The sequence below is a fragment of the Nerophis lumbriciformis genome, linkage group LG05, assembly GCF_033978685.3.
Source record: "Nerophis lumbriciformis linkage group LG05, RoL_Nlum_v2.1, whole genome shotgun sequence".
Classification (NCBI taxonomy): Eukaryota; Metazoa; Chordata; class Actinopteri; order Syngnathiformes; family Syngnathidae; genus Nerophis; species Nerophis lumbriciformis.
Genome location: NC_084552.2, coordinates 51,358,100 through 51,374,523, shown reverse-complemented (window position 1 = coordinate 51,374,523; position 16,424 = coordinate 51,358,100). Strand labels below are relative to the sequence as shown.

The 16,424-nt window shown below is 40.0% G+C and overlaps 1 protein-coding gene across 3 annotated transcripts in view; it reads left to right on the top strand.

Moving 5' to 3' along the window:
- mybpc1 (myosin binding protein C1) overlaps nucleotides 1–16,424 on the top strand; it is a 56,028-nt gene extending 39,604 nt beyond the window's left edge. For 2 of the 3 annotated variants that reach the window (XM_061959557.1, XM_061959559.1), the window contains 5 exons: nucleotides 9–148; nucleotides 227–386; nucleotides 3,572–3,708; nucleotides 6,583–6,769; nucleotides 15,732–16,424. In XM_061959557.1, the coding sequence (XP_061815541.1) occupies nucleotides 9–148; nucleotides 227–386; nucleotides 3,572–3,708; nucleotides 6,583–6,769; nucleotides 15,732–15,829 (722 nt within the window). In that variant the 3' untranslated portion in view covers nucleotides 15,830–16,424. Of the gene's footprint in view, nucleotides 1–8; nucleotides 149–226; nucleotides 387–3,571; nucleotides 3,709–6,582; nucleotides 6,770–12,712; nucleotides 12,754–15,731 lie in introns of all 3 variants that reach the window. The other variant, XM_061959558.1, reaches the window with a different exon arrangement.

Sequence of the window (16,424 nt, the reverse complement as noted above, 5' to 3'; positions counted from 1 at the left end):
ATTGTTAGACCTCCCTGGGCCGCCCCAGATGGTGACCATTGAGGAAGTATGGGGGGAAAATGTGGCTCTCAGCTGGACGCCACCAAGGGATAATGGCAACACACAGATAACAGGCTACACCATTCAGAAGGCAGATAAGAAGACAATGGTAGATGTTTAAAACCCACTTGGTCATGTTAAATAAATGTTGTACCAAGTACTGACATGTTTCGATCTTTTCATTAAGGAATGGTTCACATGCCTCGAGCACTACCATCGCAACTTTATCGCCATCACCGAACTGGTGGTTGGGAATGAGTACTACTTCAGGGTCTACTCAGAGAACATGTGTGGACTAAGCGAATCAGCCACCCAAACCAAGAAAAGTGCCATCATCGCCAAAGCAGGTATGACTCAAGACTATCCCCACATCTGCAGTCCCTTCCCACGGTTTCTTGTTTTTACCAGTTCGGGCTTTTGTTGTTTTCCCTTGCCCGGATGTTGGTTCAGATCAGAGGATGTCGTTGTGGTTTGTGAAGCCCTTTGAGGCACTTGTGATTAAGGGCTATATAAATTAGTTGTGGTTGATTAAAGGACCGTGGCTTTCTGTGGCAATAAACACGATTTATTTTGTGGCCCCATTTTGGTCTTTAATATTGCTGGTGTAACACGTTAGGTGCTGACTGCAGTAATTAGAGATGGGTACCGAATCCACAATTTTTTTGGTTACCGACCGATTTACCCCGGTCTTACCGGGCACAGATTCACAAAAATCCAACAGTTCCATCTTAAGGTACCTTGATTGTGTATGACACCCGGTGGCAATGGGCGATCACTGAGAGCGGACTTAGCCAAACAACCTCTAGCTAATGTTGCAATTTTAAATGCCAACAAATAAATTGACTCAAAAAATGCTCAAACAGCACACATCTATAATATGTAACACATTTTCTGCAATATAGAAACGCAATCTATACAACATTAAACTATCTTTAGCACGCTGACAGTGCGCTCTGCGGGGAGGCAAAGGACCATCACAACACCCGAGAGCATTCATGCGTCTGGAATGATCCGAACGCAAGAAAATGCATGTTGCAAGAAGTTTTTTTTCATATAAGACCTATGTTAATAATATATTTCCTACATGAAAAACATAACAAAAAACATTAGCAGACACAAAAATTGTCCAGAAGTTATACAATCAAAAAGTGATATTGCTGAATAGACGACATGTCTATAATGTTCAATTTATGATAGTCCAAATATGTTGACACACACACACATAGGACAACATATTGTCAGTCTACCTATTGTTGCAGCGCGATCCCCTCCTTTTTCAGAGCTATGTGTGTAACCGTGGCATTCTGCACAAAGATTTCAGACGTACTAAATAAACATGCAAAATGGCACCCGCAGAACAGTTTCTGCATCGATAAATCACATTGTGCATGCTGGGTGAATATATTGGCATTTTCTCCTCTCAGCATTGAAACCATCCATCCATCCATTTTCTACCGCTTGTCCCTTTCGGGGTCGCGGGGTGTGCTGGAGCCTATCTCAGCTGCATTCGGGCGGTAGGAAGACAGACACGCTAAATGGATTGCGCTCCTTATTTTGCTCACTTAAGAGACAATCTTCTGTGCACGAGTTTCGTAGATCAGCTCTGCGTGTGCTGTAAAGTTCGCACGTGTTTTAATGCATGCAAACCTTTAGTAGATCACACCTTATACCTTTAAGGAAAAGTTTCGGTTACAATATGCACTTAAATAGTACGGTCGTTTTAGAAATACTGCCATGAATCTGTCAAGATGACAGCATTCAAAGCAATGCTAAATTAGCAATTATCTCTATGGGCTTTTGAATGGACACAGCCGTGATACTGCTCAATCGAACCAAAACTATTATAAAGGTAATGTTGAGTCACTGCAGAGTAGAAGTTTAGCAGAGACAAAGTACAAACCCCAAAACCAGTGACGTTGGCACGTTGTGTAAATCGTAAGTACAAACAAAATACAATGATTTGCAAATCCTTTTCAACCTATATTCAATTGAATAGACTGCAACGACAAAATACTTAACGTTCGAACTGGAAAACGTTGTTATTTTTTGCAAATATTAGCTCATTTAGAATTCGATGCCTGCAACATGTTTCAAAAAAGCTGGCACAAGTGGCAAAAAAGACTGAGAAAGTTGAAGAATGCTTATCAAACACTTATTTGGAACATCCAACAGGTGAACAGGCTAATGGGGAACAGGTGGGTGCTACGATTGGCTATAAAAGCAGCTTCCATGAAATGCTCAGTCATTCACAAACAAGGATGGGGCGAGGGTCACCACTTTGTCAACAAATGCGTGAGCAAATTGTCGCACAGTTTAAGAACAAGATTTCTCAATGAGCTGCTGCAAGTGTGTAAAGGATATCACCACATGGGCTCAGGAACACTTCAGAAAACCACTGTCAGTAACTACAGTTTATCGCTACATCTGTAAGTACAAACTCTACTATGCAAAGCCAAAGCCATTTATCAACAACACCCATGAACGCTGCCAGCTTCGCTGGGCCCGAGCTCATCTCAGATGGACTGATGCAAAGTGGAAAAGTGTTCTGCGGTTTGATGAGTCCACATTTCAAATTGGTTTTGGAAACTGTGGACGTCGTGTCCTCCGGAACAAAGAGGAAAAGAACCATCCGGATTGTTCTAGGCGCAAGGTTCAAAAGCCAGCATCTGTGATGGTATGGGGGTGTATTAGTGCCCAAGGCATGGGTACCTTACACTTCTGTGAAGGCACCATTAATGCTGAAAGGTACATACAGGTTTTGGAAAAACATATGCTTATTTTAGCAAGACAATGTCAAGCCACGTGTTACAACAGCGCAGCTTCATAGTAAAAGAGTGTGGGTACTAGACTGGCCTGCCTGTAGTCCAGACCTGTCTCCCATTGAAAATGTGTGGCGCAATATGAAGCCTAAAATACCACAACGGAGACCCCGGACTGTTGAACAACATAAGCTGTACATGGGAAACAATTCCACCTGAAAAGCTTCAAAAATTGGTCTCCTCAGTTCCCAAATGTTTACTGAGTGTTGTTAAAAGGAAAGGCCATGTAACACAGTGGTAAAAATGACCCTGTACCAACTTTTTTGCAGTGTGTTGCTGCCATTAAATTCTAAGTTAATGATTATTTGCAAAAAAAATGTTGTTTCTTAGTTCGAACATGAAATATCTTGTCTTTGCAGTCTATTCAATAGAATATAAGTTGAAAATGATTTGCAAATCATTGTATTCTGTTTTTATTTACGAATTACACGACGTGCCAACTTCACTCGTTTTGGGGTTCGTATAATTGTGTCCATTCAGTCCATTAAACTAGAACAAGCAAACACCTGCACAGCATGATAACCACGTTTATGACCAGCTGCTGAAGTGACCCTAATCACCATAATCGTGTGGCCGCCCCGAGTCGTTGTGGCCCAAAACAACCGCATCGAGTGTTTATGCTCATCAAATCATCACAGACGCATTTCCCCACATGACATCCCTCTTTACCATGCACAAGCCCACTCACCTTTGTCCCTCTCCCTCCCCCACAGGCATGCAGATGAAAATTCCAGAGTACAACGACCACGACTACAACGAAGCGCCCCTGTTCACACAGCCGCTGATCACCACGTTAGCCGTCGCCGGCTACAACACCACTCTCAACTGCAGCGTGCGAGCTAACCCCAAGGTAGGCGGTAGACCCCATGTAAACCACCAATGATGAAACTTCAACAGTTTCACAGGCCAAGAACTCCAAAACTGATGGAGAGATACTAATGGCACTCAGCATCAAGGGTTGGAATTGGGGGTTAAATCACCAAAAATGATTCGCGGGCGCCGCCACCGCTGCTGCCCACTGCTGCCCACTGCTCCCCTCACCTCCCAGGGGGTGATTAAGGGTGGTGGGTCAAAGGCAGAGAATAATTTCGCCACACCTAGTGTGTGTGTGACAATCATTGGTACTTTAACTTTATTGTATATATATATAATGGTAATTTCAACTAGGGCTGGGCAGTAAAATTATATCAATACATAACGCGATTGACACGTAATTGATATCACTGAAAAATGTGTGTTCGATAAAACGTTGGATAATTTATTTTCTTCTTCGTTGGAAGAAATCGGATGTTGCAAAGCAAGGTTGGTTGCGTGAACAAAGGCACTCCCTCTCTGGTAACCGAGCAACGTAGAAAGTGGTCACTGATCAGTGGGAGCCACACGCTGACAGCCAATCGGGTAACAGTACCAACTATCGGTTTGGTTGCGGTTCATTCTCTGCATGGAGTGAGAAGAGAAAGTCCAAATGAGTGCTGCAGAGAGCGAAGAAAGTGTGGATAAAACAGGAACTGACTGCGGTCAGTTTTGTTTGTAAAAAGATGCAAGGCGCTCGTCCCTGCACCAAGACAGGTGATACCCTTTAGAGCACAGCCGTAACTTCCTGGCACTAAACTTCTCACATTTCTCTATGTTTACATTTTCACACTATATTGTTACACTTTCCTAAGCATTTCTTTTATACTCCTTATTTTTGCACCTTCCTTTTAAGAGTTTATTGTTAAGTGTTCAAAGTGATTTTAGAATTTTGTTCACATGTTACATGTTTTCCATGGATGAGTGGACATTTCCTTTCCTTTCTGCTTTGGTAGCTGAGAGTATTTTAATCAGTGGAAGGTTACATTTTAAATAACATGTTTACATTTTATATATTTTTCTCCTGGTCCATATTTTTAATAGGTCATAACAATATCAATAATTATCGCTATCGACTGATAAAAAACACTTAAATCGTGATAGTTAGTTTTCAGCCATATCCCCAGCCCTATTTTAAACTAAACTGGTCCAATTTGAGTCCGATTCTTGGGGTGACAATTCGATTCAGAATCAGTTCTCCATTCAAACCAACTTTCGCAATATATTGTTTGGTGCATATAAATTCAAATTAAACCTCTTCCAAACAGGTTACAAAGCTCATCCTGGCTGATGACGCATGACGTACTTTGCAATACAAATATACTCAAAAACTAGGGCAAGGGGGTCAAACTCCTTTTCATTGAGGGCCACACGCAGTTATGGCCGCCCTCAGAGGGCTGCTTGTAACACGGAATAATATAGGAATATAAACATAGCAATGATTCGCAAACTGTGTGGTGTGCGGGCTCCATCTACGGGTATGCCAACGAATCACTAAATTAAATATTCAAACACAGTGTTACTGTTCAAATTGTGTGTAATGTTACAGTAGCCAAAAATATTGAATATACTTGTTAAATAAAACCCCTGTCTTGTTTTTAATGCATACTTAACCCTACTACGCTACTGTATTTTGATGTTGGTCATTATGGTGGCACTTGGAGAGCCAAATGTTGCCTGAGGTGGTACTTAGTGTAAGAACTTTGAGAACCACTGGATTCATCTTGTGATATTGTTACACAATTGACAATGCATTTGGTTATTATATATTTTTACGTACAGTAAATGTAAAAAATGTGTAGATTTTACGGTAAAAAACTGGCAGCTCATTTACCATGTCGGTGCTTTTTACAACCTTTTACTGTAAATGGAGAAATGGTGCCACTTTTTTTTTTACTGTAAAATTCTGGCAAATGAGCTGCAAGTTGTTGTTTTTTACCGTAAAATGTCATTTTTACAGTGTACAAATTGATAAATGACTTGCTTGAAATAATTAATTAAGCAGATATTTAAGTATTTATTTTATTTTTATTTAGATGTATACATATTTCTTGCATTATTGGATAAAGATTAAGTATATGCAATTGCATGCAGTACTGTACAAGTCATTTTACTGTCAAAATGGAATAGATGAATACATTTAGTAAAAAAATGATTAAGTATATTATTGACGCATATTATTTTTTGCAGGCTGTATAAAATGAAGCGGCCCGAGTATAGCGCCACTAATCGTTAGCTGGCAACTAGGGCGCTATTCGCTATCTGACAGCTCAGGTTGCTAATCCTTAAGTGGCAACTAGCTTGCTTAAATGCCAACAGTGCAATACAGTTTCATAACATGGTCACTACTGCCTAGTTTCTCTTGTTATATTCTTATTTTTACTCTTATATTTTTATTCTTATTGTTGCTTTTTATTTTTATTCTCATTGTAATATTTTCTATTTTATTTCCATTTATACCCCCATTATTTACTTTTTACTTTTTAAATTCAATCTCAATTCTGTACACTGCTGCTGGAATTTTAATTTTCCTGAGGTAACTCTCCTGAAGGAATCAATAATGTACTATCTATCTAAAATGAATATAATGACATTAATTATTTATTCATGTTTTTTTATTTCAAAGCTGCAAGGTACAGTGAGTAGGTTGGCCATGTCGCTGCCATTTCTAAACTACTCTACATTGTGTTAGATCAAAGTATTTAAAGACTTATACATTTGTGCAGAATCGCATGGGGAATATAAAACAGTATCTTTTTTTCAAAAAGTCTAGACAAGCAAACATTGAGCGAGCCCCTGTTGAAGACCTCAGACCTAAGTGGTTACAGTAGTTGTTAGAAATGTTGCTGATGTTTCGCGTGTCTGCCTGCAGCCCAAAGTGAGCTGGATGAAGAACAAGATCACCATCAGCGACGACCCGCGCTACCGCATGTTCAGCAACCAAGGGGTGTGCACTCTGGAGATCAGAAAGCCCAGCCCTTACGATGGCGGCATGTACACATGCAAGGCCATCAACGACTTGGGAGAGGCCACGGTGGAGTGTAAGCTGGAGGTCAAAGGTCAGTGGGCACCTGGATGAGGCGACTGTACTAGTCTGGCACTTCATTTGTGGTTCTGGTTTTACTAAGCTCCTCATGTAAGTTAGAACGTGCAATGTGAGTAATAATTGATGGCAGTGATTCTCAAACTGTTACCACGTACGCCCAAGAATCACTTCATTAAATATTCAAACACAGTGTTACTGTTCAAACTGTGTGTAAATATTCAATATACTTGTTAAATAAAACCCTCTGCCTTGATTTTAATTAATCCTTAGGCCTACTGCGCTACTGTATTTTAATGTTGGTCATTATGGTGGTACTTGGAGAGCTAAGTGTTTTCTGAGGTGGTACTTGGTGAAAAAAGTTTGAGAGCCACTCATTTATGGAAGGGAATATAGCTTTGGGGGCGACTTCAAATGTGGTGCCAGTGTTTGTCATGAGTGTTGTGGAAAATGCAAAAGGGCTGGCGTGTAAGGACATGTAAGTACTGTATCTGCTCTTCTGTGTCACAGTGATTGTCAGTAGTACATTAATATCCATTTTTGTAATATTTACTTCTGACCCATACATACTAGGGGTGGAACGGTTCACAAAATCCATGGTTTGGACCTTTTTAACGTTTTTTTGTGAAAATATTTTCGCTTCGGTGTACATTGTTGTTGTTTTTTAACGCCCCTAGAATAACATATTTTCCGAAAAGTACCATTTTCTTACAAAAATATCTAATAAAATAAAACTGGAAAAGGGCTCCTAAATCTCTGACCTTTGTTTTAAATTAAAAAATCCTTACATTAATTGATACACTAAATCACTAAATCAGAGGCCATTGTTGGGCCGTGAGCGCCTCCAAAGGGCCACCAAAACATATCTTTCTCATCTGCGGTCCATATTGGCTGCAGTGGCACTAAGTTGTAATACACTTTTCCACCACTTGTGGCAGTAATGACTAACTGTTAGAGATGCGCGGTTTGCGGACACAACCGCGGAGTCCGCGGATTATCCGCGGATCGGGCGGATGAAATTTAAAAAAATAAGATTTTATCCGCTCGCGGGTCGGGTCGGGCGGATTAATTAGATTTTTTTTTTTTTTTTGCGGGTGGCAGTTAAACCAATTGGGAAATATATATACATAGTTAAATGTTGTTACCCACATACGAAAAACGAGCAGGCACCTGCAGCATATGCCACAACAGAAGAAAAAAAAAAAAAGAGATGGACACTTTTACGGAGCGGAGGGACGCCTCGCCGGGGTCCGGGACCGAGGCTCCTTCCCCCGAGAGGGCCCCACCGGGAGCCGTAGCTGAGGCGATCCGCGAGAAGGGCCCGACGCACGTCCAGGGTCACTACCGCGCCCACCGCACCGACACCCCGCCTCGTCCGCTTTCGCCGCGGCCGGCGTCATGCGCAGCAGGTAAGCAGCTTACCTGCCCGCCACCCCCGTGGCCGGGGGCTCGTAACATGGGTCACTCCGCGCGCTCCGCCCGCGCAGCTTACCTGCTTGCTCGCAAAATGATTATTAGCATTCAGACAGGTTAAAATGTTGCTAAAACCATCACTTTTCTATCAGTCACAGTGACTTTTCAAAACAAAAATATTACAGCAAAAATCATATGGGTTGATTGACATGTTTATTCTGTAAGCTAACTTCAATAGTTTGAAATTATTTTGACAGTTAATGCCAGTTATCCTGTCAACCTTTCACAAGACTTCAATTTGTTAATTGAAAGTATAAATAGTATAAACACTTTTAACAGTATGTCGTGCTGTGAAATACAGCTGACAGGATGGCGCACCAAACACAAAGCAAGGCCATGCTGCAGGAGAACAATTAAGGACTTCTTTCATTTAAGGTTTGTGATAAACCATCAAACTCATTCGTTAAAAGGACTCTATAGTAATATAAAGCGAATTTTTCTGGACATTATCATGCAAGAAAAGTTTATTTTTGGGATCGCGATCACCGCGTAATGATTTTTAAAGGTTGCATTACATTATTAACTGTCCCATGTGATCAGCCAGTGCGATTGGAAGTCCATGCTCAATTATTGCCTCCGTAAATAAAACTTCGGCATTTATCACATCCAAAGAATCTGTTTGGGCGACGAAAAACGTTGAAAGTTTTCCACTTGTATCGCTAGCAACGGCATTAGACTTGTGTTTTTTTGTCCCAACGTGGTCTTTTACATCACTAATTCCTCCGTGTCCGATCGAAAAATCTTGTCTGCACAAGGTGCAATTCGCGTAGTTTTCACCCTTTTTTTTTTATTTTTTTTATTAATATTAGATATATAACAACGGGCGGATGGCGGGCGGATGCAGTTCTGATCAAACGTTACATCGGGTGGATGGCGGATGGTTGACGACTTTCTGCCGCGGTTGCGGATGAAATAAATTGCCTATCCGCGCATCTCTACTACCTGTATATCAAACAAAGAAGTCTGCAGCTAAAGTCATAGAGTTTTTTCAGCGCAAAAATTATCCATCCATCCATCCATCCATCCATTCTCTTCCGCTTATCTTTCCACCACTTGTGGCTGTAATGACTATATCAAACCAAAAGTCTGCAGCTAAAGTCATAAAGAAGTTTTTTTCAGCGCTAAAATGATCACTAAATTAAAAAAAATGCTGTATTTTCATATGCACTTTAATTTTATTGACAGTGTAATTAAAAACATATTTTTAATTATCAATTTAGTTTATTTATTTTAGCACAACATAATTGTATGAAAATGTATTTTTCGTCAGTTATTTATGAGTCTCATTTTATGCAGTATATTTGGTTAGTAATTATTTTTCTAATCAGCTTGACCTCAGCCTAAGGTTTATATGTTAAAGAAATAATAATCTTTGTGATTAACACATGCTTTCATATCGTTTGACAAGTTTGTAAACTGTAAGTAGGTTAGATATAATTATTGAATTAAAATCAAGAGTACGTCTATTAATTCTGTGTTAATATTTGAGTGGGCCTCTTTAAGGGTACAAAAGTTGGGCCCTGAGATGAAAAAGATAGATAATAATATGTATTGAATATTCTTTGGTGTAAATTTTGTGCAAATTTTGTTACAATCACTTTTATAACCCGTTTTTTGAGTGTGTCTGCAAAACGTTCCGTTGTGTACGTGTTCCCAGATTGCAAATGAGACCACGCCCCACCATCTCCAAAAGTATCATCATTTATTTTTTGAAAATGCAGACTGTTTGAATATATACCCGGAAGTTGTCAACACTATATTTTATACCAGACACACTTAAAAATATATATTTTATTAACATTATATAGATTCACCCGGTCACAACATTAAGTACACCTTCACACTCGCTGATCCATTCAGACTCTGCAGGAGCTCCTCCACCTATCCTACTTTTTAACAACATTTATCATTTAGAAAAGACTAAATTCATCATAGGTCCCCTCTCAAAGTAAGAGTGATCGCACACAAGGATGCATCAGTTAATTTTTGGTGCCTAAACTTTAGTATTAGTAGCTGTCAAGTTATCATTAACTTAGTTAGCAATGAAGATGTCATCCAGACTGATTACAGTCGTCCCCCGTTTATCGTGGTTATTTGCTTCCAGGCATGACAATTTTACACAATTTCGGGAAGTACTATTATTATTGCCATTGAGCATAAAAACTGAACAAGAAAAAAAGAAAAAAGAAAAAAAAAGAGCATCAAAAAGTTTACGACCTCCTAAATACGTTGTTTTAAAAAAAAAAAACATAATTAGAGCTCTTTAAAAATTAAATAACAGTCATATAGTCATTTTACAGGGCTTCACGGTGGCAGAGGGGTTAGTGCATCTGCCTCACAATACGAAGGTCCTGAGTAGTCTTGGGTTCAATCCCGGGCTCGGGATCTTTCTGTGTGGAGTTTGCATGTTCTCCCCGTGACTGCGTGGGTTCCCTCCGGGTACTCCGGCTTCCTCCCACCTCCAAAGACATGCACCTGGGGATAGGTTGATTGGCAACACTAAATTGGCCCTAGTGTGTGAATGTGAGTGTGAATGTTGTCTGTCTATCTGTGTTGGCCCTGCGATGAGGTGGCGACTTGTCCAGGGTGTACCCCGCCTTCCGCCCGATTGTAGCTGAGATAGGCTCCAGCGCCCCCCGCGACCCCAAAAGGGAATAAGCGGTAGAAAATGGATGGATGGATAGTCATTTTACACTCGTTTCACCCAATATACTACTGTTGATTACAGTACTCTGATCCTCCAAACATCATTGCTATGGTAATCACCCGGCCACTACAACACGGCCCCGACGTGAAAGTACTTCATCACATTTTGGGTAATTCCTCTAAGTTAGAACTGGGTTTCCATGTGCTGAAACCATCGGCATAAGTTCTGCATGAACTTTGTCAACTTGACAGTCGCAGCTATGATTATTACTCGTGTTGTTAGCATTCAATGTGTTCGCGTTGCATGCCATGCATTGCCATTCCACATCGCTTACACCAAATCTATATTATTGATGTCAAAGATGAAGTGCATCTTGAAACAATAGTTCATCTCCACTTTCCCTGGACAGAATGATGATAACAGCTGAGAGCAGTCTTGTTAGCATCGCGTCAAAGTCTTAACGATTTGGAGATGTGTTATTGATGAGGCAGGGGTTGAAATCTCGCTTGGTAAATACTTTCATCCTTTGCCACAACATAATAATAGAAAATAAAACAAATACAGCACTTTAAAACATATAATTTTGGGGAAAAAACATTCAGAATATGCTTTAAAAAAGTTCAGTATGATGCGAATTCGGTACTTTTTTAGGAACGTTCGGTTGCAGCCTCGACACGACCGGCTGCAGATTTATCACCGGCTCAAAAAAACAATCATTCAAGCAGCACTCAAGGCGGACTCAACCAAACTCCCGCTAAGTAATGCTGCAATTTTCAACACCAAGAGAGCAGGTATGCTTTGTAGAAAATCCCGGAAACGTAAAGCAAACGGCTACACTCTTAAATGCGCTAGCTTGATGGTAATGTACAATTGAATTTGCCATTGACAGGCTGTTAGCATTAACGATTTTACATGGCGATTTTCCGAATATGTACAGTGTAAACACTTTGTATGGCGCAACATGACACATTGAGCTTCCTGGAAAAAGCTTCTGCCAAGTTTGACAACATACCATAGATAGCCTATACAGTGCTGCCATCTATTTATTGTCTTGGAAGTGCAACTGCATTGCAAATGCGACTCAACTGTACTAAGAAAACAAGATATAACAACTGGACAGCATAGTTATCATAAGCAGCTCATTTTTAAATGTTACATTAACAATATATTTTAATAGCAAACAATTAACATTTACTAACACACACAAAAGCAATCAATCAAATTTTGATTGATTTTGATTGAAAGGGCTGAACAAACCACAACAACATCCCCTGATCCGAAACCTGCATCTGGGCAAAGAAAAACTCCAAAAAACCCAAAATACAAAAAAATTGGTACCGACGAGTACCAGTCTTGATTCCCAGGTACCAGGAATTGGTACCTTGTCGGTTCAAATGTGAAGCGAGATATGGTAACACACACGAAAAAAAAAAATATTTCAAACAACACAAATGTTGTCAGGTAAACCGAACGATTCAGAATAGTTTTTCCTTAGCCGTTCCACCCCTAATACTGTACATACTACACCGTAGTAGTGTGTGAATGGGACCCCTGATCAACAAGCTAACTCACTTTCTCACAGTGAAACATGTTAGTATTAGCAATTTAAACAAGCTAATGTTAATACAAGTGTTTTAGTCACTTGTCCATCCCCACAACCTCCAAAGGTCTACCATCTTTTCCATCCTTACTACTTTGACAAGTTGCAACGTTTTTTTTTTTACCAGTTAACTCCTTCATTTAAAGAGTTCAGTAATCACTCAACAATATTCCCTGGTGCACACATATAACCCCGCGTAAACTTTTTTGTTAACCCCTCTTCTCTTCTCTCTCCCCCAGTCCACACTCAAGAATCATGAATATGTTTGTTCTCATATAAGGTAAGCTTTCATATGGATTTGGCATATGAAGCTTATGTCATTCATTATGCATCCCTCAGTCCGCCTGCTTTTTAACGTTTTGAGTTGGGTGGGAGCGCAAGGACGCAGCGAAACAACGCCAGCCTTTAATGTGGCAGGATGTGCATGAAGCCTCATAGGTGGACTACTTTATGTTGGGTGTTTTCTCTGGTTGCCATATTGTGACTCCTCAGTGTTTTGTGCAGCGACATGAGGTGAGTACAACGTTTTAGTGCTAAGTTTACATACAGTACCCTTTTAGGGCTTTTTAGGGTTTCTACTCTGTGCCTGTTAAGTATTTGTGCAAAGCGGCTATGTGTGCAATGTTTTACCATGAAATACGCTTTTCTTGCAAGCCTCGGCCGACGCAAGCTGTGTCCCAGTTCTGTCCTACTTTGTTGCAGGTGTTTTACAACTATGTACAAAACAACTACCGTATTTTTCGGAGTATAAGTCGCTCCGGAGTATAAGTCGCACCGGCCGAAAATGCACAATAAAGAAGGGAAAAAAACATATATAAGTCGCACTGGAGTATAAGTCGCATTTTTTGGGGAAATTTATTAGATAAAACCCAACACTAAGAATAGACATTTGAAAGGCAATTTAAAATGAATAAAGAATAGTGAACAACAGGCTGAATAAGTGTACGTTATATGAGGCATAAATAACCAACTGAGAACGTGCCTGGTATGTTAACGTAACATATTATGGTAAGAGTCATTCAAATAACTATAACATATAGAACATGCTATACGTTTACCAAACAATCTGTCACTCCTAATCGCTAAATCCCATGAAATCTTTTACGTCTAGTCTCTTACGTGAATGAGGTAAATAATATTATTTGATATTTTACGGTAATGTGTTAATAATTTCACACATAAGTCGCTCCTGAGTATAAGTCGCACTCCCGGCCAAACTATGAAAAAAACTGTGACTTATAGTCCGAAAAATACGGTAACATTTTCACATTCTTCACTGGTTTTCAGACGGAGAAACAAACTATAAAATATCAAAACTAGGGCGGTCAAATGTAAAACAAACTGTAGAGCGATTAAAAAAAATACATACAATTAATTAATTATGATCTGTACGTACCTTGTGTACCTCTACATGTGTTCCCTATGTGATATGATTGTTCATTTTGAAGGTTCGCGGTTGGAAATTTTAGATTCATTTTTTATAAAATTGCATTGTGTTTTTGATCGCAACATTGTTAGGATAGGATACAAACATAAAGTATACCCTCTTTTTCTTAACAACTCTTTCGGCCCCACTGACTCCCATAAAACTACTATTTTCCAACGGACTGCAATCCTGGTATACATATAACTATGAGTTTCTACGAACGCCGAATGAATCTCATTTTTGTTGATTTGAAAACAAGAAAATATCGTTTTGGTTTGATTGCGCCCCTTAACCACCAGATGGTGCAGGAAAACCCTTCTCAGAGCTTTGATGAGCGTAAATGAGTTGAATTGCCATTAATCTGCTGAAACGCAATGAAAATGATCTTAAGCAGTTATATATTCATCAAGTGCCAACACAGATAGACAGACAAGCATTCAGCATGGCTGTATATGATACAGTGGAACCTTGATTTACAAACCTAATGAATAATGAACGGGGTTTGTAAATCGAAAAGTTTGTAAGTGAAGCACATTTCTCCATCAGAAACAATGGTTTCCATCCTTGACAAAAATCCATATTTTAGTGAAGGTTTGGACAATTTGAACACAAAATAAAGTGCTGTATATCAAACAAACATAAGGGAGTGATGGATCAACTTTCTCTTTATTAACAGGCGAAACTGTACTATATACTGCCAATACGCGCACGCACACATAAGGCACTATGGTGCCCTCACAAACGATCAGAAACCACAAAAATCCTTAACTTTTAACAACCATATTGCTACAATAATAAGCATTTTAAAAAGTAGAGGCGCTGAGGAGAAAGCAGGAGACAGAGGGAGAAGGAAATGGGCGTTAAAAGACATGCCGCTGAACGAGTGGTAGTGTCTTTTCCTCCGCTTTGAAATAAGCCTGCTCTGGCAAATTTTTCCAGAAAAGTCTGGTTTCAAAACAATTAAAACTTGCTGTGGTACGAAGCCTGCTTTATCAATTCTTCCATAATTGTGAGCGCCATTATTGTACTGCTCGCAAATTAGTCCTTTTTTAATTTTTTTATTTAACTCCACAGCGATTCCCTCCCTTTTACGCTGGTCTGTTGAGTTTTTTTAGACTCATACTGAGTTAGCGAAATGGACAAAACTAGTCGAAAGGTGAAAAAGCACAGAAAAAGCAGACACGCTGAAGCACTGAGTAGCGATTAGCACTGCAAAGCGAGGAGGGCTAGGCCTCCCCGAAAATACAGCGCCTTGATTTTTGCCTGCAGGCGGCACACAAAATGAATGATTGAACGCAAACATTTTTCACACACACGATCGAAAAGTTTGTAAATCGAAAAGTTTGCAAGTAGAGGGGTTCGTAAATCGAGGTTCCACTGTATATATACATATATAAAAGGCTTATGTGGATTCAATAAACTCAAACCAAGTCCTGCCTGCTTTCTTTCTCATTTTAGCGCAGTAGGGACGATATTAATAATATTTTTTGTCTGCTTGTCGACTGTATCATGTTAAGAAGAGGCTGCAATATTTATCGCCTTATAGATTTTCGGCCATTTCACCCATCCCTAGTCTCAATGCGATCCAATTCACTTTTATCCTTTATCTTTTCAACTTCTTAAGCAAAACTACAATAGCACAGCGTTGTTCCTGTAACGGCACGCATGGATTTACAGTAAGAACTACGCTCTCTTTGAGGCTTTCAGAATGTGAATATTAACAAGGACTGAATTGGGACACCGCTTAAACCTGCTCTGTGTCTCCTTGTTGCCGTCCATCTGTGCCTGCCGACATGATGACCAATGTCCCCTCTTGCCCCTCCCCCCTCCAGGAGGGTTTACCTTCTACGAACTCATGAAACGCGGAGTGCCCCTTCACCTGATTGACAAGTACATGAACGAGACGAAAGTGGTGGAACAAGACAAGTAGCAGAAAAGGGGACAGACAGTGAGACTTGTTTAGCTTTTGGCCCAACTGTGCGATGCTCCTCCTCTCTCACCTTCTGAGGCCAGCAGCCTGCAAGCAGCGACAGACGGGTGTGTGAAGGTGGGGAGGAAGGAAGCATTCGACTTTGTTTCTTTGTACGTCTTAGTCAGCTCAGATGCATGTCAGCAGCTCTTTTTTGTTTTGGCTCCACATTTGATTCAGCGTGTAAACAAAATTGGCACAAGCAGTGGCGCATTTTTGTGTTATTTGTTTTTCTGGAGGGGGAGTGCTTAGTAATGGCGTATTTTGGGGCAACAGGGAGCCTATAAAAAATGTTTGGTGTTTCTATGGCGAATCTAAATTTCTGAATGGCAAGAAAAATGAAAATAGACTGAAGAACTGTTATTGGATGTGTTGCAGACCGCCCCTATTGTTCAGATGGCAGGCAGATATTATAAAAAAATAAAAGGTTAAGTCTATTTTCTGCATGAAATGTTGGACGAATATTTGTTTCTTGGGCTATGATGGAGGCTCACTCAAGTGCGCATGCCTTTACCTTTGTAATTATGGATTACAATAAATGGCAATTTTAACTATT